At 45.7% G+C, this 23,504-nt stretch overlaps 1 protein-coding gene across 4 annotated transcripts; it reads left to right on the plus strand.

Annotated features, from left to right (window-relative positions):
• Positions 1–3,063: 3,063 nt before the first annotated feature.
• Positions 3,064–16,791, plus strand: TMEM69 (transmembrane protein 69). Of its 4 annotated transcripts, none has more exons than XM_075832622.1 (3): positions 3,064–3,479; positions 15,655–15,715; positions 16,076–16,791. In XM_075832622.1, the coding sequence occupies exons 2-3, from the start codon at positions 15,671–15,673 to the stop codon at positions 16,772–16,774; spliced, it is 744 nt and encodes a 247-aa protein (XP_075688737.1). In that variant the 5' UTR covers positions 3,064–3,479; positions 15,655–15,670; the 3' UTR covers positions 16,775–16,791. The 4 variants fall into 4 exon arrangements, with proteins under 4 accessions (XP_075688737.1, XP_075688735.1, XP_075688736.1 ...); XM_075832620.1 differs by having other exon boundaries at positions 3,065–3,496; XM_075832621.1 differs by having other exon boundaries at positions 3,065–3,382.
• The last annotated feature ends 6,713 nt before the right edge of the window (positions 16,792–23,504 follow it).

Genomic DNA, 23,504 nt, shown 5'->3' on the forward strand with positions numbered 1-23,504 from the left:
CTGGGGGAGGGGGGGGGGGCACCTCGACGAAGCTTAAAGGGCCAGTCCAGTCTACTGCAAATAAAGCGTCATCATTGTGCAGTGAAAAGTTCTGCTACTCTAACATATTAAATGTTTTACTGGATCACCACTTTCAAGACCTCTGCTTGCTGTCAACGAATGAAACTATTTTTGAGGCAGAGGACAAGTACTTCCCACAGCTGAATGTTTGCTACAGTGTAACAGTCTAAGCAACTCTCAGAGGTAGACACATCAGCAGCACAAACCGCTCTCCTGATAGTTTGCTACAATATATCTGTGCATGTAAAATGTATCAGTCAGGAGTCAAGGCTATTCAGCCCACACAGGATAGTGTTGAATAGATGCAATAGAAGCAAACCCTCAGCTGTGAGAAGTCTTAAAGACTATGTACAACTTTGAAAACGTTTTTTTTTTTAAATAAAACCGTATCAGTTTGGTGCAACTTTCTAGTGGTTTATTAAAAATTCTTTTTACTTTGAGATACAGCTGCTTTGTATCCTGTATATCTAGTGCTGAGACCCGAGTCCGTCAGATCAGCGGTAATGACTGGTTCAGACACGCAGGATCAAGCTCTTACCGATCACATTTAAGTTCATAACACGCATGATCCGCTGACGCTGATCGGACGGATTCAGGTCTCAGCGCTATATACAGCTGCTCTATATGCAGGATACAAAGCAGCTGTATCTCAAAAAGTTAAAATTATTTTGAATAAAACGTATTTCGAAAGTTGCACCAATCACACGGAGATAGAGATCGCACGCACGCACGCACGCTCCAGGGGTGTACGTAGCCTCTAAACCCTTAATCCCTCCACACATCTACTTGTCACTCTCAGCAGACCCTTCCTCCACTAGGTGGTCCCATCTGTACTGAACTTGATAAGAGTAATATAGAGCAGTATACGGCCCAGACCCAAGTGGAGGAAGCGGCCATTAAAATATGGACAAGTGGAGTAGTTGGCCACGACAGCCAATCAGGTCACTGCTTTCATTTTCCGAAAGGCCTTTGAAAAATGTAAAATGTTCTTCGTGCCGACCACAAAAAAGCTCCCGGAGTCCACAGTATTTTATAACAGTCTGTGGACCATTGACAGACTCCAGACTGCCATAAACAGCAGCTTGTGGTTCCACTGATCGAGGGACCTGAAGGTTCTGCAAAAACGAAGCTTGGCATTTGTTGTAGATTTTAGCAATGAATGCCCAAGAAGAGAAAATCCTGGAAACACCCCCCCCCCCCCTACACGGAGCGTCATGCTGGCGGGGGAGCGGCTGCACACAGCAGATAACAGGGTATCACACACCAGGCGAGCCGCAGACAGCAGGTGTAGAGAATAGGAAGTGAACGAAACCTGCCCAACAATAGAGACGAGGACGGAGCGGAGCGCACAGGACTGACATAAGACCCAGGGATCGGATAGTCAGCTCTGCGGGCTCAGCCATAAAGCGTTGTAGGTAATGACACAGCGGGCGTCCAGGGGACGATGGCGGGCCGGTCCGGTCTTGGGTCAATAAAGACAATTATCGTAGCGTAAAAAGTTCTGCAACTTTCTAAAATACTTTGTTTCATTTCTTCACTATTATCAAGATCTCTGCTTGTTGTCCACTAAAATGAAAGGTTGTCTGTGTAAAGCACGTCCACACCAAGTCCTCCAGAGAGAGAGAGAGAGAGAGAGAGAGAGAGAGACACGCTCCACTATACATTGTCCAACCGAATGAAATGATAGATGTCACCAATGAGGGGACCCCCCCCCCCTCTATTAACTCCACGTCATCCTAATAGGGTAGTTACATTTTTTCTAAACTAGAAAACCCCTTTAAGACCCAACACGTCACAGCTGATGAGCTCGTTACTATGTATCAGTGCATTGCTGCCGTGTATCTCAGAGGAGATGGTCTACATGGATACATTATAACAAACCCTCAGCTGTGTGTGTGAAGGGTTAACATCAGGGCAAGTTTTCTGTATGTAAACAATAAAGGTTTCTGTTCACTGACAACAAGCATGGACAGTGAGGAATTGAGTCATAGTTGTAGGACTTGCCATGATGAAGCGATATTTACATACAAGCGGGTGACGCCACGAGGGGCTGGCGCTTTTACATAATTACTCTTTATAAAGATAATAAAACCGTATGAATTGCGCGGTTACAGTGAATTCTCCGCTGCTCGTATTATTCTGCGCCCGGCGCCGTGGGGGAAACATTAACGGGCGTCCGGCCGCATCGGGTCGCTTAATATAACTTCTTATTCGCTATTTAAAAGGGTTTACCAGGAATACGTGACGTCAGCGGCGGGTTTTACCGGCAGCGGGACATTTTTTTAAGACATGAATATAGGATTGTCCTTGCATCAGTGAACGGGTAATTTTTTTTAGGGAAAATCCAGTTAATAATAAAACCTTCCTGCACTGATACATTGTAACAACCTGGAACCAAAACAGGAAACCGCTGAGGTGTTCAGAAAATTGTCCAAACTGGATACAATTGTAACAAACCCACAGCTGTGATAGTCCTATGTAAGTAATGAAAAGTTCTGCCGCTTTCTAATGCACTTTACATTCCAACTCCTCAACAACCCTTCTTGCTGTCAGTGACTTGAATACACTCAGACTGAACCTAGACACGATATGTTTGTTACAATGTATCATTGCAGACAATCCTGTGAGCTAAACACAACAAACCTCTCCCCTGTGCATAGATTGTAACAAGCCCTGCAGCTGAGCGGGCAGGACAAGTTTTCAGCATCTGGAAGTAAACAAAATTTCCATTCACTGACAGAACTTTTCACCATCCAAAAAGGTTAAACTTTATTTCAGTAACACCCCTTGACTAATGGTGGGGGGCAACTTATTGCAAGATCTGGGGGACACCTGACTGATCGCCCATTCTATATACCAGGGGGTATACATGGCTCCTGAATGACGTCACAGCACGGGGTATACAGAGCTGCTAAGATACAGGTATGAACAGACCAGGCCTCATCAGCATACAACAGGACGCTGAGCACAGGGCCACAGTCCAGGGGCCCCCTCCACGCAGCACTACAACAACTTGTACCATGTGACCGCCCCACAACAAGCGCCCGCAGACACAAGCCATGGCGGCGTCCATCCCCCTCCACACTCACCCGCTCCAACGTTCACACTCGGGGCTTCTGTCACACCGGGGATCACCGCTCTCCCTCTAACAGCCGCTGGCCGCTTCCTGCTCCTCACAAACCATAACAAAGCGCGCACCAAAATGGCGTCCCCTGGAACCTGACCATAGAGACGACCACCAAGTCTAGACTGACGGGGACACGCCTCTCTCTTACTGTCTGCGCTCACAGCGCCACCTGCCGGAAATAGAAAGATATTGCAGGTGTGGCGGTTCATTGACGTCACCTGATTCCCATATTACGACTGGCAGCTGGATAACTAAACATTGGACGATGCGGCAGCCGGAGCTCCATCTTGTGGTTGGTCACTAACTTTGGTGTGTGGCGCCAAAACGTCAGGAGTCACCTGTGTTGTCACGTGACCGCGCCCTATATATCAAAACGATCACACGGCGATAGTGACAGTATTTAGGCCCCATGCACACGAACGTAAAAACGTCCGTAATTACGGGCCCATAGACTTCTATTGGCCACGGGTACCTTCCCGTTTCTTACGGGATGGTGCCCGTGCCGTTGAAAAATATAAAACATGTCCTATTCTCCGTAATTTTGGTACGGACGCTCCCATAGACGGCTACGGATGTGCATCCGTTCCACGTCCATATTTACGGAAGCGTTGCTATGCAACAAGTTAGGCCCCATGCACACGACCGTGAAAAACCTCCGTAATACGGTCTGCAATTACGGACCCATTCAGTTCTATTGGCCGCGGACACCTTTCCCTATCGCTTCGGATAGGTGTCCGTGCAGTAGAACATGTTCTATCTTTTGCGTTTTACGGGCCGTGCTCCCATACTTTGTATGGAAGAACGGGTAAAAAATGCAGCCTGCGGCCGTGTGCATGAGGCCTAAGTGACATCATGTGCAGCCTCCGGCTCCATTCACACGACCGTACTTTCATCTATCAGTAAATACTGTCCATAATTATCTGTAGTGATGGCCGGGCACTGGGGCGGCCGCAGGCTGGTATTAATAGGCTGGGAAAGGCCAAAAACAATGACCTCCCACCCTGGTAATACTAGGCGGCTGCGTTGTATCTGGCTGGTTATAAAAATGGGGGAAACCCACATCATTTAAAGGGAATGTGTCGCTAGAAAAATATTTTTATTTTTTTTAGTTAAACTGTTAGTAAATACATGATTACACATTGTTCTAATTTTTTTAATTTTTTCACAAGTCAGGAAATATTATAAATTAGATTGTAATTTATAACATTTCCATGTGCTGGCCACTAGAGGGAGCTTTTCCCAAAATTGCAGCATTGGCATGTTGTAAAGCAACCTCATTGCTTTATGCTGCAAATTTGGAGAAGACACACTCGCTCTAGTGTCCTCACACAATCCCCCCTCCTTTATCCTGGCTAGTGCCAGGAGAAAGGAGGGGGTTAAATGTTCAAACCTCCTACACTGTGTGCTGCCATTTTTTGAGCGAATGCACAGTGTAGGAGGATTAGATACAGGGCTCAGCAGACAGTATAACACGAACATACACGAACATACACGAACATACACGAACATACACAAACATACACAAACATACACAAACATAACTTACCTGCTCCTGCCGCTGCCGCCGCTCCATCCGCTCCTAGTCCTTGCTTCTGAACATATGGACGGAAGCCGCGACTGGAAGGAGTCATCTTACTGCCCGGCCGCGGCTTCCGGTCCACATGAAAATGGCGCTGGATGTCGCTCGGCCCAAAACCTTCCTTTTGGACTGTGTGGGAGCGGCGCATGCGCGGTTCCTTCACAGACGGCGTACGCTATAGTGGATGGAACGGCTCCCGTTCGCATTCTCTATGGGGTTGTATGCAGGGCCGCCATCAGGAATTTCAGGGCCCCCTACCGTGGCACCGCCTGTTAACGGTACTCCGTCCAGTACTATATCATGGTACCCAGGGCCGCCATCAGGGGGGGTATTATGGGTACTGATGTGAGAGGCCCGGCCAAACCTAATTGAAAGGGGGGCCCGGCAAACTGCCGCGACTTGCCTTTGGTAGAAAAAAACCAGGCCCCTGCAATGGGGCCCGTTTTTTTCACCAAAAGAATGTCATGAGCTGCGGGCCCCCCTTTCAATTAGGTTTGGCCGGGCCTCTCACATCAGTACCCCTAATACCCCCCCTGATGGCGGCCCTGGGTAGCATGGGGGCCGTCAAACACCGCCGCCCGTGCGACCGATCACGCGCACCCGCAAACTCTCGCGCATGCGCACCGGCGACCGCCTGGAACCGCGCACCGAATTTTGAGGCAGATTTTGACCTGCCCACACCATCTTGCCGCTTTTTTTGCCTGCGGCGATTGAGGACAGCAGACAGAAAACGCAGCGAAAAATGCATTTTCTGCCTCCCATTGATTTAGATGGGAGGTCAGAGGCAGAACCGCGGCAAGAAAGGACGTGCTGCTTTTTCTTTTTTCCGCGACTGGCTCCCATTGATTTCAGATTAAATCAATGGGAGGCGGTTTTGGAAATTTTTTGGTGCTGATTCTGACGCAGTGTCCGAGTCAATATCAAGGCCCAAAAACTCTGAACTGGGCCTTATTGTTAGGGCTTATTCAGACGAACGTGTAATACGTCCGTGAAACGTGTGTGATTTTCACGCGCCTTGCACAGACCTATGTTACTCTATGGTGCCGTGCAGACTGTCAGTGATTTTCACGCAGCGCGAGTCCGCTGCGTAAAACTCACGACATGTCCGATATTTGTGCATTGTTCGCGCATCACGCACCCATTGAAGTCAATGGGTGCGTGAAAATCACGGCCAGCACTTCCGCAGCCGTATAAACTATGAATGAAAACAGAAAAGCACCACTTGCTACAAACATACAAACAGTGTCATAATGATGGCGGCTGCGCGAAAATCACACAGCCGCGCATCATACGCTGCTGACACACGGAGGTGTTATGGACCTTTTGCAAGCGCAAAACGCCACGTTTTTGCGCGCGCAAAAAGCACACGCTTGTGTAAATCCGGCCTTAGGGTAGGAACACACTAGGCATGAACGCTGCGGATTTTATGCAACACATTTTATTGTGGATAATCCGCAGCGTATCACAGTCGCAGCAGAGTGGATGAGATATGAACAAATCTCATCCACACGCTGCAAAAATAATGGACCTGCAGTGTGACTTTTTGGCTTTTTAAGCCGCAGCGTGTCAATGTATTCTGTGGGATCGCTGCTCCTCTGTTGCAGAAATGCTGCGGTTCTGCCGCAAAAATCACAAATGAGAAAAAAAAAAAAAGGCACTTTTTTAAATTTATAAAAAAGTTTAGACTTGCCCCGGCCGTAGTCATGGTGACGCGATCCTCTATTCTTAGCGCAGCCCCGCCTCCTGTCATGACGTTTCATCCCATGTGACTGCTGCAGCGGTCACATGGTCTACAGCGTCATCCCAGGAGGCGGGGCTACGTTCAGAAGAGAGAGATGCGTCACTTAAACTACGGCCGGGGTAAGTCTAAACTTTTTTTTCCCTGCAGGATTCCCGCAGCGGACACGCCTCACGAAACCTGCGCCACTATTTGGTGCGGTTTTGCTGGCGGAATTCCCTGCGGCTCCCGGGATAAGCTGTGTCGTTTTACTCAGCATATCCGCCTAGTGTGTCCCTTATGATGTCGCTCCCGGAGCTGCTGCCGCTCTCTAAATAGGCAGTTGGTCCAGTAGAATTTGGAATTATTTTTTTTTGTGAACCAGCTTAAAAAAATACAAAACTTTTGTGTTAGGGCCTGTTCACATCACTGTTCGCTTCCGCTCCGGGGTTCCTTTTGAGGTTTCTGTCGGGTGAACCCCGCAACGGAAAGTGATAGCACAGCTTCCGTTTCCATCACCATTAGCGCAGTCGACTGCGCTATTAATTCCGTCCGAAAACCAGCCGGAATGGTGACGAACGGAAACCATTAGCGATGTTTCCGTCACCATTGAGATCAATGGTGACTGAAACGGAAGCTGTGCTGTCACTTTCACTTTCCGTTGCGGGGTTCACCCGACAGAAACCTCAGACGGAACCCCGGAGCGGTGGTTCGTCACCATTCCGGCTGGTTTTCGGACGGAATTAATAGCGCAGTCGACTGCGCTAATGGTGATGGAAACGGAAGCTGTGCTATCATGCTATCACTTTCACTTTCCGTTGCGGGGTTCACCCGACAGAAACCTCAGACGGAACCCCGGAGCGGAAGCGAACAGTGATGTGAACAGGCCCTAACACAAAAGTTTTGTATTTTTTTAAGCTGGTTCACAAAAAAAAAATAATTCCAAATTCTACTGGACCAACTGCCTATTTAGAGAGCGGCAGCAGCTCCAGGAGCGACATCATAAGGGACACACTAGGCGGATATGCTGAGTAAAACTCCACAGCTTATCCCGGGAGCCGCAGGGAATTCTGCCAGCAAAACCGCACCAAATAGCGGCGCAGGTTTCGTGAGGCGTGTCCGCTGCGGGAATCCTGCAGGGAAAAAAAGTTTAGACTTGCCAGGGCCGTAGTCCTGGTGACGCATCTCTCTCTTCTGAACGTAGCCCCGCCTCCTGGGATGACGCTGTAGACCATGTGACCGCTGCATCAGTCACATGGGATGAAACGTCATGACAGGAGGCCGGGCTGCGCTAAGAATAGAGGATCGCGTCACCAGGACTACGGCCGGGGCAAGTCTAAACTTTATCAATTTAAAAAAGTACCTTTTTTTTCTTCTCTTGTGTGATTTTTGCGGCAGAACCGCAGCATTTCCGCAACAGAGGAGCGGCGATTCCACAGAATACATTGACATGCGACTTAAAAAGCCAAAAAGTCACACGGCAGGTCCATTATTTTTGCAGCGTGTGGATGAGATTTATTCATATCTCACCCACTCTGCTGCGACTGTGATACGCTGCGGATTATCCACAATAAAATGTGTTGCATAAAATCCGCAGTGTTCATGCCTAGTGTGTTCCTACCCTAAGGCCGGATTTACACAAGCGTGTGCTTTTTGCGCGCGCAAAAACGTGGCGTTTTGCGCTTGCAAAAGGTCCATAACAGCTCCGTGTGGCAGCAGCGTATGATGCGCGGCTGCGTGATTTTCGCGCAGCCGCCATCATTATGACACTCTGTTTGTATGTTTGTAGCACGCGGTGCTTTTCTAATTTCATTCATAGTTTATACGGCTGCGGAAGTGCTGGGCGTGATTTTCACGCACCCATTGACTTCAATGGGTGCGTGATGCGCGAACAATGCACCAATATAGGACATGTCGTGAGTTTTACGCAGCGGACACACGGACACACGCTGCGTGAAAATCACTGACAGTCCGCACGGCCCCATAGAGTAACATAGGTCCGTGCGAGGCGCGTGAAAATCACACACGTTGCACGGATGTATTACACGTTCGTCTGAATAAGCCCTAACAATAAGGCCCAGTTCACAGAGTTTTTGGGCCTTGATATTGACTCGGACACTGCGTCAGAATCAGCACCAAAAAACTTCCAAAACCGCCTCCCATTGATTTAATCTGAAATCAATGAGAGCCAGTCGCGGAAAAAAGAAAAAGCAGCACGTCCTTTCTTGCCGCGGTTCCGCCTCTGACCTCCCATCTAAATCAATGGGAGGCAGAAAATGCATTTTTCGCTGCGTTTTTTGTCTGCTGTCCTCAATCGCCGCAAGCAAAAAACGCAGCAAAAAAACGCGGCAAGATAGTGTGGGCAGGTCAAAATCTGCCTCAAAATTCTTTAAGGAATTTTGAGGCAGATTTTTTTTTGCCTGCAAAATACTGTGTGAACAGGGCCATACATAAACAACACTTTGAGATAATTTACTCACTGTGTCAGAAGAGATGCTCCCACTCCAGTCCTCTTCCGGCGATGTCTTCCAGGGGAGGTCTTCGGTCCAGACGTCCAGTCCTTCACCTCCAGCCAGGCTCCAGGTAAGTTTTGTCCATGTGTGTCCGCGGCTGCGCGCGCTTCGTTCGCGGGTGCGCGCGCGGCCGGTCGCGGGTGCGCGCGCTTCGTTCGCGGGTGCGCGCGCGGCCGATCGCGGGTGCGCGCGCGGGCGGTCTCCAGTGCGGCCGTTCGTGGATGCGCGCTCGCGAGTGCGCACGCGCGGGAGTTTCATTGTGCGCGCGATCGGGTGCGCGTGCGCGGGCGGACGGTTTGACGGCCCCCCATGACGAGGGGAGGGGGCCCGCAGCAGCAGCAGCAGCTCACGACATTCTTTTGGTGAAAAAAACGGGCCCCATTGCAGGGGCCCGTTTTTTCCTACCAAAAGAATGTCGAGGCAGTTGCCGGGCCCCCCTTTCAATTAGGTTTGGCCGGGCCCCTCACACCACTACCCCTAATACCCCCCTGATGGCGGCCCTGGTTGTATGTGCCGTATTCCATCTCTGTATGTGTCGTTAATCGACACATACAGAGATGAAAAAAAATGGCAGCCCCCATAGGGAAGTAAAAGTGAGAAAAAAGTAAAAAGTACAACACAAAAACACAAATAAATAAAATGTATTTTAATAACACACTAAAAGCAATAACATAAAAACATTTTTTTCGCAACACCTTCCCTTTAAGGGTATGTTCACACGGCCTATTTACGGACGTAAATCGGGCGTTTTTGCCCCGAATTACGTCTGAAAATAGCGCCTCAATAGCGCTGACAAACATCTGCCCATTGAAAGCAATGGGCAGACGTTTGTCTGTTCACACGAGGCGTATATTTACGCGCCGCTGTCAAATGACGGCGCGTAAATAGACGCCCGCGTAGAAGAAGTGACCTGTCACTTCTTTGGCCGTAATTGGAGCCGCTATTCATTGACTCCAATGAACAGCAGCGCTAATTACGGCCGTAATTGACGCGGCGTTCAAGCGCCTGCACATGCCGGTACGGCTGAAATTACGGGGATGTTTTCAGGCTGAAACATCCCCGTAATTTCAGCCGTTACGGACCCCCGCCGTGTGAACATACCCTAAGAAGAAAAAAAATAAATATTAGAAAGAATGATGTGGGGTCCCCTATTTTTATAACCAGCCAGATCGTACCTGGCTCTTCCCGATACCCCTGGTGGTGGTGGGTACCGGGGTAATAATGGGGGTTAGTTTTAGGGTATGTTCACACACCCTATTTACGGACGTAATTCGGGCATTTTAGCCTCGAATTACGTCCGAAAATGCGGCTCCAAAGTGTTGGCAAACATCTGCCCATTCATTTGAATGGGTCTTACGATGTTCTGTGCCGACGGTCATTTTTTTTTATGCGCCGCTGACAAAAGGTGGCACGTAAAAAAGACGCCCACGTCAAAGAAGTGCCTGTCACTTCTTCAGACGTAAATGGAGCCGTTTTCCATGGACTACATAGAAAAACAGCTGCAATTACGTCCTTAATGGACGCCTGCACAGGCCATTACGGCTGAAATTACGGGTCTGTTTTCAAGGGAAAACAGCACCGTAATTTCAGCCGTAACGGAGGCTGCCGTGTGAACATACCCTTAGGGTATGTTCACATGGCCAATTTTACGCCGTTTTTCGGGCTATAAATGGCCGAAAAAAACGGAAGCAGAACACCTCCAAACATCTGCCCATTAATTTCAATCGTAAAAACGTCATTCTGTAAAAAAAACATCGGCGAAAAAGAAGTGCAGGTCACTTTTTGGGACGTTTTCGGAGCCGTTTTTCATAGACTCTATAGAAAACAACTCCAAAAACGGCCGTAAAAAATGCAGCGGAAAACACTGCGAAAATCGCGAGTGGCTTAAGAAACGTGTGAAAATCAGGAGCTGTTTTCCCTTGAAAACAGCTCCGTATTTTCAGACGTTTTTAGTCCAGTGTGTGAACAGAGCCTAAGACTCTTCATGTCTAACATTAAGCCCCACCTTAGTAATGGAGGTTGTCACTCAGCCGGCGGCCATTACTAATGTGGTGATAACAAAGTTTAGAAAAATACAAAGACCTAGAAAAAATATTTGATTGAGATAAAAATCCCCACACAACCCTCATTATCCATTTTATTGAGAATAAAAAAAACACCGTTATCGAAGTCCTCGAATCCAACGCAGTCCAACGACCAAACCTGTAAAAAAACACAAACACACAAAAATAATTAGTAACACATGAAAAAGCAAAACAATTCTTAGGCCGTATTTACACGAGCGTGTGCGTTTTGCACGCGCAAATGGTACTTAACAGCTCCGTGTGTCAGCAGCGTATGATGCATGTTTGTGTGATTTTCGCGCAGCCGCCATCATTATGGCACTGTTTGTATGTTTGTAGCACGTGGTGCTTTTCTGTTTTCATTCATAGTTTTAACAGCTGTTGCGCGTGATGCGCGAACAACGCACAAATAACGGACATGTCGTGAGTTTTACGCAGCGGACACACTGCCTGAAACTCACAGACAGTCTGCACGGCCCCATAGACTAGCATAGGTCCGTGCGAGGCGCGTGAAAATCACACGCGTTGCACGGACGTATATCACGTTCTTCTGACTAAGCCCTTATTCTAACCTTTCCTGGGTCAAGCGCTGGAGCCGCAATGTCAGCGAGTTGAGCCCTATATCTAATCCTACCATGTGTGATACTGTCTGCTGAGCTGTGTATCTAATCCTATAATGTGTGATACTGTCTGCTGAGCGGTGTATCTAATCCTACCATGTGTGATACTGTCTGCTGAGCTGTGTATCTAATCCTATAATGTGTGATACTGTCTGCTGAGCGGTGTATCTAATCCTATCATGCGTGATCCTGTCTGCTGAGCCGTGTATCTAATCCTATCATGTGTGATACTGTCTGATGAGCCACTGTATCTAATCCTATCATGTGTGATACTGTCTGCTGAGCCACTGTATCTAATCCTATCATGTGTGATACGGTCTGCTGAGCTGTGTATCTGATCCTATCATGTGTGATACTGTCTGCTGAGCCCTGTATCTAATCCTATCATGTGTGATACTGTCTGCTGAGCCCTGTATCTAATCCTACCATGTGTGATACTGTCTGCTGAGCTGTGTATCTAATCCTATAATGTGTGATACTGTCTGCTGAGCGGTGTATCTAATCCTATCATGCGTGATCCTGTCTGCTGAGCCGTGTATCTAATCCTATCATGTGTGATACTGTCTGATGAGCCACTGTATCTAATCCTATCATGTGTGATACTGTCTGCTGAGCCACTGTATCTAATCCTATCATGTGTGATACGGTCTGCTGAGCTGTGTATCTGATCCTATCATGTGTGATACTGTCTGCTGAGCTGCTGAGCTGTGTATCTAATCCTATAATGTGTGATACTGTCTGCTGAGCTGTGTATCTGATCCTATCATGTGTGATACTGTCTGCTGAGCCCTGTATCTAATCCTATCATGTGTGATACTGTCTGCTGAGCCCTGTATCTAATCCTACCATGTGTGATACTGTCTGCTGAGCTGTGTATCTAATCCTATAATGTGTGATACTGTCTGCTGAGCGGTGTATCTAATCCTATCATGCGTGATCCTGTCTGCTGAGCCGTGTATCTAATCCTATCATGTGTGATACTGTCTGATGAGCCACTGTATCTAATCCTATCATGTGTGATACTGTCTGCTGAGCCACTGTATCTAATCCTATCATGTGTGATACGGTCTGCTGAGCTGTGTATCTGATCCTATCATGTGTGATACTGTCTGCTGAGCTGCTGAGCTGTGTATCTAATCCTATTATGTGTGATACTGCCTGCTGAGCCGTGTATCTAATCCTATCATGTGTGATACTGTCTGCTGAGCTGTGTATCTAATCCTATCATGTGTGATACTGTCTGCTGAGCTGTGTATCTAATCCTATCATGTGTGATACTGTCTGCTGAGCCACTGTATCTAATCCTATCCTGTGTGATACTGTCTGCTGAGCTGTGTATCTAATCCTATCATGTGTGATACTGTCTGCTGAGAGGTGTATCTAATCCTATAATGTGTGATACTGTCTTCTGAGCTGTGTATCTAATCCTATCATGTGTGATACTGTCTGCTGAGCCCTATATCTAATCCTATCATGTGTGATACTGTCTGCTGAGCCGTGTATCTAATCCTATCATGTGTGATACTGGCTGCTGAGCTGTGTATCTAATCCTATCATGTGTGATACTGTCTGCTGAGCTGTGTATCTAATCCTATCATGTGTGATACTGTCTGCTAAGCTGCTGTATCTAATCCTATCATGTATGATACTGTCTGCTGAGCTGTGTATCTAATCCTATCATGTGTGATACTGCCTGCTGAGCTTCTGTATCTAATTCTATCATGTGTGATACTCTCTGCTGAGCCCTATATCTAATCCTATCATGTGTGATACTGTCTGCTGAGCCGTGTATCTAATCCTATCATGTGTGATACTGGCTGCTGAGCTGTGTATCTAATCCTATCATGTGTGATACTGTCTGCTGAGCTGTGTATCTAATCCTATCATGCGTGATACTGTCTGCTGAGCCGTGTATCTAATCCTATCATGTGTGATACTGGCTGCTGAGCTGTGTATCTAATCCTATCATGTGTGATACTGTCTGCGGAGCTGTGTATCTAATCCTATCATGTGTGATACTGTCTGCTGAGCCACTGTATCTAATCCCATCATGTGTGATACTGTCTGCTGAGCCACTGTATCTAATCTAATCGTGTGATACTGTCTGCTGAGCCACTGTATCTAATCCTATAATGTGTGATACTGTCTTCTGAGCTGTGTATCTAATCCTATCATGTGTGATACTGTCTGCTGAGCCACTGTATCTAATCTAATCGTGTGATACTGTCTGCTGAGCCACTGTATCTAATCCTATCATGTGTGATACTGTCTGCTGAGCCCTATATCTAATCCTATCATGTGTGATACTGTCTGCTGAGCCACTGTATCTAATCCTATCATGTGTGATACTGTCTGCTGAGCCGTGTATCTAATCCTATCATGTGTGATACTGGCTGCTGAGCTGTGTATCTAATCCTATCATGTGTGATACTGTCTGCTGAGCTGTGTATCTAATCATATCATGTGTGATACTGTCTGCTGAGCCACTGTATCTAATCCCATCATGTGTGATACTGTCTGCTGAGCTGTGTATCTAATCCTATCATGTGTGATACTGTCTGCTGAGCCACTGTATCTAATCTAATCGTGTGATACTGTCTGCTGAGCCACTGTATCTAATCCTATCATGTGTGATACTATGCTGAGCTGTGTATCTAATCCTATCATGTGTGATACTATGCTGAGCTGTGTATCTAATCCTATCATGTGTGATACTATCTGCTGAGCTGTGTATCTAATCCTATCATGTGTGATACTGTCTGCTGAGCTGTGTATCTAATCCAATCATGTCTTATACTGTGCTGAGCCGCTGTATCTAATCCTATCATGTGTGATACTGTCTGCTGAGCCGCTGTATCTAATCCGCACTATGTGGGGGCACTAGACTGTGTAGGGGCACTGTTGGCGAGGTTAGAGGTGTGGTTTCTGCAGAAGTTGTCCCTCCTTACATTACTTGAATGTTGGGAGTTGTGATACACATAACTCAGCAGTTTGAGCATGCTCAGTAGCAGCTGCCCACACTTGTTCTGGCTTCATTGCCCACAGGAAGTAAAGCTGTGTGTGACTTCCTGTTGGTGACCTTTCGCAGCAGTTCAGTAAAGCAGGAGGGGAGGTAAGTGATACATTGTATCAGAGTCTGAGCAGGATTGGGTGCTGCTACATTGTTTATTAGCACTGCTGTATTGTCAGAGGGAGAGAACTGAACATGCAGCAATGTCCCTGATGATTCACTGGGGCCACAATAAATGGGGGGGGGGGGGGGGGGTGATAGGGTCAGCTCCTGCGCTGGGATTTCAGGGAGATCTGTGTAATATACGGAGTGGGGGCTGCAGCAGAGGGACCTGCTTAATTCAAGGGGTTGTCTGGCTTGGTGAACCTGTGCGCATATTCCAGAGCCACGCGGGATGTTCTCAGCTCAGAAATAGGGGGTCCCCCAACCCCCATCAGTGAGCCAAATGGGGCAACTTAACTCTCCCCTTTGTAAAAAATCACAAACAGAGAAAATCACCCGCCTCCTTAATGAACTATTAAAGGGATATTCCCATCATGGACGTTTATAGCGTAGCCACAGTATATACTATAAATATCTGATAGGTGCGAGTCGACTCCAGAACATAGAGATAAATGGCGAGCGCTGCGCGTGTGTATGGTCACCTGACTATTCATACTGCACGCGGGTCAGGGGACTGGTGATTATCCGCACCGTAAATGTCTATGATGGAAATTCCGCTTTAAAACACAGAAAAGGCGAGAAAATGTAGAGGTTCAATGTGATTATTGTTTAAACACAATAGCGCCATCTAATGGCCAGATGATCATGAAACAAATTACAGTTTATACAACCCGTGATCAGACGTGGAGATTAGAATATTATATACATAGCTCCACCCATCCATTATAGAAGGAGGAGAACTAATTGTATGCACGGAGGAGCTTACAATCTAGATCTTATAATACGATTTCTTTTTTTGTCAGGTGCCGGATCTCCAGGATGTTGTTGCGTCTGGGTGCAAAGTGTCGGCCAATGGCCCTGCAGGTATAATGGATGGAGGGTGAAAAATCAGATGTGTGGGGGAGGGGTACATATAAAGCACAGGAGGAGGAGTTGGCGGTACCCATAGTAACTAATATTCTTTATAATGATGACGGCTGTGATATGGTCGTCCTCTATGGCTTTATTCTTACAGTCCACCCACTACAACAAACAGTGTTGCCCAGAGCGACTCCTCACGGGTGATCGGTCCTGCTCTCAGAGCTGATGAGCTTGTTACTATGTGTACAGAAGTATTTGGTGCACTAGTTTACCTTCTCCATAGTTTTGATAAATGAGGCCCAATTTTGCACCATTGCAGCGCTGGTGTTAATTGACCCAGACGTGATCTTGTTTTTTTTTTAGTTGTGCAAGATGGCGGCACCCGCGTGCAGATTAAAGTCGGATGCGGCGATAACCTGGAGGTCGTATAGGACAAGTGTCACGACTATTGCAGCCCTCCCGATCCTGCCGCGCTCCGCCTCTCTCCTCAGCAGTCGATTACACACCTCCGGCCCGCTCCAGAAGAGAAGAAGAGACGACGAAGACGACGAGTTCAACCAGATGCTGCAGAGTTACCGCCAAGAGCTGAGAAAGACGCCAAAGCCGGCCGTGTACCTGAGCCTGGCCGGACTGCTCCCTGTGCTGGTCGCTCCTCTCACCATGGCTTTTGGGGGTTATTATTACCCAGAAATGGCGTTTCTTCAGCTTGCTGCTGCCAACTGTCTGCTGTCGTTTTATGGTGGAATTCGTTGGGGTATTTCGGTCCCTGAGAACAGTCCATTACGGCCGGATTCGTTGAACCTCGGGCTGGGCGCGCTTCTTCCGTTCATTGCGTGGACATCCTTAGTTGTCTCTGACGATATTTCCGTCTCCGCGCTGACAGTGATTGGTGGAATGGTTTTTGCTGTATTCGGTGGGGTCGGGATGCTCCCTCCTTACCCGTTTTGGCTTAGTTTTCTGAGAGCCGCTTGTTTCGTTGTCACCTTCTGCTCCATTGTGGCCACTTTATGGCTCTCGGCTGTTTACCCAGAAAAATCATTGAAAAACAAAAGTGAAAAATAAAAAAACGTTATATGTGGGACGGATCGTCTGTGCTCTCGGATCGTCACGCTGACGACATTATTCTGCAGCTCAGACACAGAATACAAATATCCGCATGAAGGATCCCAGAATTCACTGCACAGATTAATCCTCAAGATATTCAATAACTGTCCTGTACTGATCCCGAGTTACATCCTATCTTATGCTCCAATCACACCAAGAGCTGCACCCATAATTATTTTATTTTCCATTTGAAAACAGTTACCACCGTATTGACCAACACACCCCTAACTGATCAGGCATGTGTATCGTACCAATGTATTGCGGATGTAATAACCTGCACCCCCGGGGGTCTGCTAAACTGAACTTACAGCAATGGTGTAGTACGTTTGATCCAGTAGAACCGCAGGGGATGCGGGGGTGACATCCAGAATATGGATAGTTAAACATAGCTACAATACTTTTCCAACTAAATAAGGCCTAAGTGTGCTCCCATAATGCCCTGAATTCTGCTGCACTGCATTGTGGGCTATGTAAGTTTTTTTTTTTTACACCCGGTGTAAACGACATCTCCCACCATGCATGACAGCATAGCATTTTCTATATTGACACTGATCCAGAAATAGGAGAGGCTGAGAGCCAACAGGAAAATGGCAACATTTTACCTGCAGCTCTGGATGTGACTAGAGTATATGACATGTGACCAAAGATCAATACAAAATAAGTAAAGCAAAGTAACTCCACATTATATGCTAATGAAGCTATACAGTGGAGTAACTCCGAGGCAGAAGATATTTAAAGAAACGTGAAGACAAATTTATATATAAAAAAAATATTTTATTTCCCTAAACAAAATCTAGAAATATTATAATAAACTCGGCCGTTTTGTGTACACGTGTAAGTCCATATAAATAAATCTGGTATACAGCCAGCGGCAGTGTAAAGCATCACGGTCACGCACAGGACGAGACTGCTGCGCGGTACCTCCTCTACCAGAACGTGTGAACGAACCCAACGCCAGATTCTGGGTCCGCTCCGCACTCGCTACCTCCGGATCATTTACACCTTCTCCCGTTTGTCTTCAGTCTCAGCTGCTTTTAGCTCTGCTACATCAGGGCACCAACGTCATCAGTGACTCCAGCTCAGATGCATTGTCTGTAGGAGTTGGAGGGAGTCTGTAATCCATCTGGTGTTCTGTTCCTCCGCCATGCTTTGCACTGCAGCTTTGCACAACAGGAAGTCAGTGCATGGAGGACGGATTTACCAGAGATGGGCTTTAATTAAAATGCAACATCGTTTTTGATAATGAAATAGCTCATAAAGGTTTTGTTATGAATTTTTCTTTTTTAGAAGTGGAGATGAGCGTCACATTTCATTGTAGACTCCTGCTGACATGATCCCGGCTGTTATAAGGATCACTACATCTACAGTTCACCTTTTGTTGTGCAGATAAACAGACTATTGCTCTCTGTTATCTGCCATTTCAGTCGGGGGGAGGGGGGCGAGGAGAGGCTGACTGTATGAAAGGTGAAAACTATCTACTGTTCCCTGTTATCAGCCATTTCAGGCTGGGGAAAGGATGACGTTCTACAATGGGATGAGTGACAGGAAGTGCAGAGACCTCCCCTCCCCCATGATCCCTACTTTATGTCACATCTCCAGTCCTGAGAACCTCCAGAGACATTTATATCACATGTGACTGATATCAGCCGCTCCTCTTATATCACTCCAGTACTATTATATCCTCCAGAGACATTACATCATATGTGACTGATATCAGCCGCTCCTCTTATAACACTCCAGTACTATTATATCCTCCAGAGACATTACATCATATGTGTGACTGATATCAGCCGCTCCTCTTATATCACTCCAGCACTATTATATCCTCCAGAGACATTACATCATATGTGTGACTGATATCAGCCGCTCCTCTTATAACACTCCAGCACTATTATATCCTCCAGAGACATTACATCATATGTGTGACTGATATCAGCAGCTCCTCTTATAACACTCCAGCACTATTATATCCTCCAGAGACATTACATCATATGTGTGACTGATATCAGCCGCTCCTCTTATATCACTCCAGCACTATTATATCCTCCAGAGACATTACATCATATGTGTGACTGATATCAGCCGCTCCTCTTATAACACTCCAGCACTATTATATCCTCCAGAGACATTACATCATATGTGTGACTGATATCAGCCGCTCCTCTTATAACACTCCAGCACTATTATATCCTCCAGAGACATTACATCATATGTGTGACTGATATCAGCCGCTCCTCTTATAACACTCCAGCACTATTATATCCTCCAGAGACATTACATCATATGTGTGACTGATATCAGCAGCTCCTCTTATAACACTCCAGCACTATTATATCCTCCAGAGACATTACATCATATGTGTGACTGATATCAGCCGCTCCTCTTATATCACTCCAGTACTATTATATCCTCCAGAGACATTACATCATATGTGTGACTGATATCAGCCGCTCCTCTTATATCACTCCAGCACTATTATATCCTCCAGAGACATTACATCATATGTGTGACTGATATCAGCCGCTCCTCTTATATCACTCCAGCACCATTATATCCTCCAGAGACATTACATCATATGTGTGACTGATATCAGCCGCTCCTCTTATATCACTCCAGTACTATTATATCCTCCAGAGACATTACATCATATGTGACTGATATCAGCCGCTCCTCTTATATCACTCCAGTACTATTATATCCTCCAGACATTACATCATATATGTGACTGATATCAGCCGCTCCTCTTATAACACTCCAGCACTATTATATCCTCCAGAGACATTACATCATATGTGTGACTGATATCAGCCGCTCCTCTAACACTCCAGTACTATTATATCCTCCAGAGACATTACATCATATGTGACTGATATCAGCCGCTCCTCTTATATCACTCCAGCACTATTATATCCTCCAGACATTACATCATATGTGTGACTGATATCAGCCGCTCCTCTTATATCACTCCAGCACTATTATAACCTCCAGAGACATTACATCATGTGTGACTGATATCAGCCGCTCCTCTTATATCACTCCAGCACTATTATATCCTCCAGAGACATTCATATGTGTGACTGATATCAGCCGCTCCCCTTATAACACTCCAGCACTATTATATCCTCCAGAGACATTACATCATGTGTGACTGATATCAGCCGCTCCTCTTATATCACTCCAGCACTATTATATCCTCCAGAGACATTACATCATATGTGTGACTGATATCAGCCGCTCCTCTTATATCACTCCAGAACTATTATATCCTCCAGAGACATTACATCATATGTGACTGATATCAGCCGCTCCTCTTATAACACTCCAGTACTATTATATCCTCCAGACATTACATCATATGTGACTGATATCAGCCGCTCCTCTTATAACACTCCAGTACTATTATATCCTCCAGAGACATTACATCATATGTGTGACTGATATCAGCTGCTCCTCTTATATCACTCCAGCACTATTATATCCTCCAGAGACATTACATCATATGTGTGACTGATATCAGCCGCTCCTCTTATATCACTCCAGTACTATTATATCCTCCAGAGACATTACATCATATGTGACTGATATCAGCTGCTCCTTTTATAACACTCCAGCACTATTATATCCTCCAGAGACATTACATCATATGTGTGACTGATATCAGCCGCTCCTCTTATATCACTCCAGCACTATTATAACCTCCAGAGACATTACATCATGTGTGACTGATATCAGCCGCTCCTCTTATATCACTCCAGCACTATTATATCCTCCAGAGACATTCATATGTGTGACTGATATCAGCCGCTCCCCTTATAACACTCCAGCACTATTATATCCTCCAGAGACATTACATCATGTGTGACTGATATCAGCCGCTCCTCTTATATCACTCCAGCACTATTATATCCTCCAGAGACATTACATCATATGTGTGACTGATATCAGCCGCTCCTCTTATATCACTCCAGAACTATTATATCCTCCAGAGACATTACATCATATGTGACTGATATCAGCCGCTCCTCTTATAACACTCCAGTACTATTATATCCTCCAGAGACATTACATCATATGTGTGACTGATATCAGCCGCTCCTCTTATATCACTCCAGTACTATTATATCCTCCAGATATTACATCATATGTGACTGATATCAGCCGCTCCTCTTATAACACTCCAGTACTATTATATCCTCCAGAGACATTACATCATATGTGTGACTGATATCAGCTGCTCCTCTTATATCACTCCAGCACTATTATATCCTCCAGAGACATTACATCATATGTGTGACTGATATCAGCCGCTCCTCTTATATCACTCCAGTACTATTATATCCTCCAGAGACATTACATCATATGTGACTGATATCAGCTGCTCCTTTTATAACACTCCAGCACTATTATATCCTCCAGAGACATTACATCATATGTGTGACTGATATCAGCCGCTCCTCTTATAACACTCCAGTACTATTATATCCTCCAGAGACATTACATCATATGTGTGACTGATATCAGCCACTCCTCTTATATCACTCCAGTACTATTATATCCTCCAGAGACATTACATCATATGTGTGACTGATATCAGCCGCTCCTCTTATATCACTCCAGTACTATTATATCCTCCAGAGACATTACATCATATGTGTGACTGATATCAGCCGCTCCTATTATAACACTCCAGTACTATTATATCCTCCAGAGAGACATTACATCATATGTGTGACTGATATCAGCCGCTCCTCTTATATCACTCCAGTACTATTATATCCTCCAGAGACATTACATCATATGTGTGACTGATATCAGCCGCTCCTCTTATATCACTCCAGTACTATTATATCCTCCAGAGACATTACATCATATATGTGACTGATATCAGCCGCTCCTCTTATATCACTCCAGTACTATTATATCCTCCAGAGACATTACATCATATGTGTGACTGATATCAGCCGCTCCTATTATAACACTCCAGTACTATTATATCCTCCAGAGAGACATTACATCATACGTGTGACTGATATCAGCCGCTCCTCTTATATCACTCCAGTACTATTATATCCTCCAGAGACATTACATCATATGTGTGACTGATATCAGCCGCTCCTCTTATATCACTCCAGTACTATTATATCCTCCAGAGACATTACATCATATGTGTGACTGATATCAGCCGCTCCTCTTATATCACTCCAGTACTATTATATCCTCCAGAGACATTACATCATATGTGTGACTGATATCAGCCGCTCCTCTTATAACACTCCAGTACTATTATATCCTCCAGAGACATTACATCATATGTGTGACTGATATCAGCCGCTCCTCTTATATCACTCCAGTACTATTATATCCTCCAGAGACATTACATCATATGTGTGACTGATATCAGCCGCTCCTCTTATAACACTCCAGCACTATTATATCCTCCAGAGACATTACATCATATATGTGACTGATATCAGCCGCTCCTCTTATAACACTCCAGTACTATTATATCCTCCAGAGACATTACATCATATGTGTGACTGATATCAGCCGCTCCTCTTATAACACTCCAGTACTATTATATCCTCCAGAGACATTACATCATATGTGACCGATATCAGCCGCTCCTCTTATATCACTCCAGTACTATTATATCCTCCAGAGACATTACATCATATGTGTGACTGATATCAGCCGCTCCTCTTATAACACTCCAGCACTATTATATCCTCCAGAGACATTACATCATATATGTGACTGATATCAGCCGCTCCTCTTATATCACTCCAGTACTATTATATCCTCCAGAGACATTACATCATATGTGTGACTGATATCAGCCGCTCCTCTTATATCACTCCAGCACTATTATATCCTCCAGAGACATTACATCATATGTATGACTGATATCAGCCTCTCCTCTTATAACACTCCAGCACTATTATATCCTCCAGAGACATTACATCATATGTGTGACTGATATCAGCCTCTCCTCTTATAACACTCCAGTACTATTATATCCTCCAGAGACATTACATCATATATGTGACTGATATCAGCCGCTCCTCTTATATCACTCCAGCACTATTATATCCTCCAGAGACATTACATCATATATGTGACTGATATCAGCCGCTCCTCTTATAACGCTCCAGTACTATTATATCCTCCAGAGACATTACATCATATGTGTGACTGATATCAGCCGCTCCTCTTATATCACTCCAGTACTATTATATCCTCCAGAGACATTACATCATATGTGTGACTGATATCAGCCGCTCCTCTTATATCACTCCAGTACTATTATATCCTCCAGACATTACATCATATGTGACTGATATCAGCCGCTCCTCTTATATCACTCCAGTACTATTATATCCTCCAGAGACATTACATCATATGTGTGACTGATATCAGCCGCTCCTCTTATATCACTCCAGCACTATTATATCCTCCAGAGACATTACATCATATGTGTGACTATCAGCCGCTCCTCTTATATCACTCCAGTACTATTATATCCTCCAGAGACATTACATCATATGTGTGACTGATATCAGCCGCTCCTCTTATATCACTCCAGTACTATTATATCCTCCAGAGACATTACATCATATGTGACTGATATCAGCCGCTCCTCTTATAACGCTCCAGTACTATTATATCCTCCAGAGACATTACATCATAT

The sequence above is a fragment of the Rhinoderma darwinii genome, chromosome 7 (assembly GCF_050947455.1).
Source record: "Rhinoderma darwinii isolate aRhiDar2 chromosome 7, aRhiDar2.hap1, whole genome shotgun sequence".
Taxonomy (NCBI): domain Eukaryota; kingdom Metazoa; phylum Chordata; class Amphibia; order Anura; family Rhinodermatidae; genus Rhinoderma; species Rhinoderma darwinii.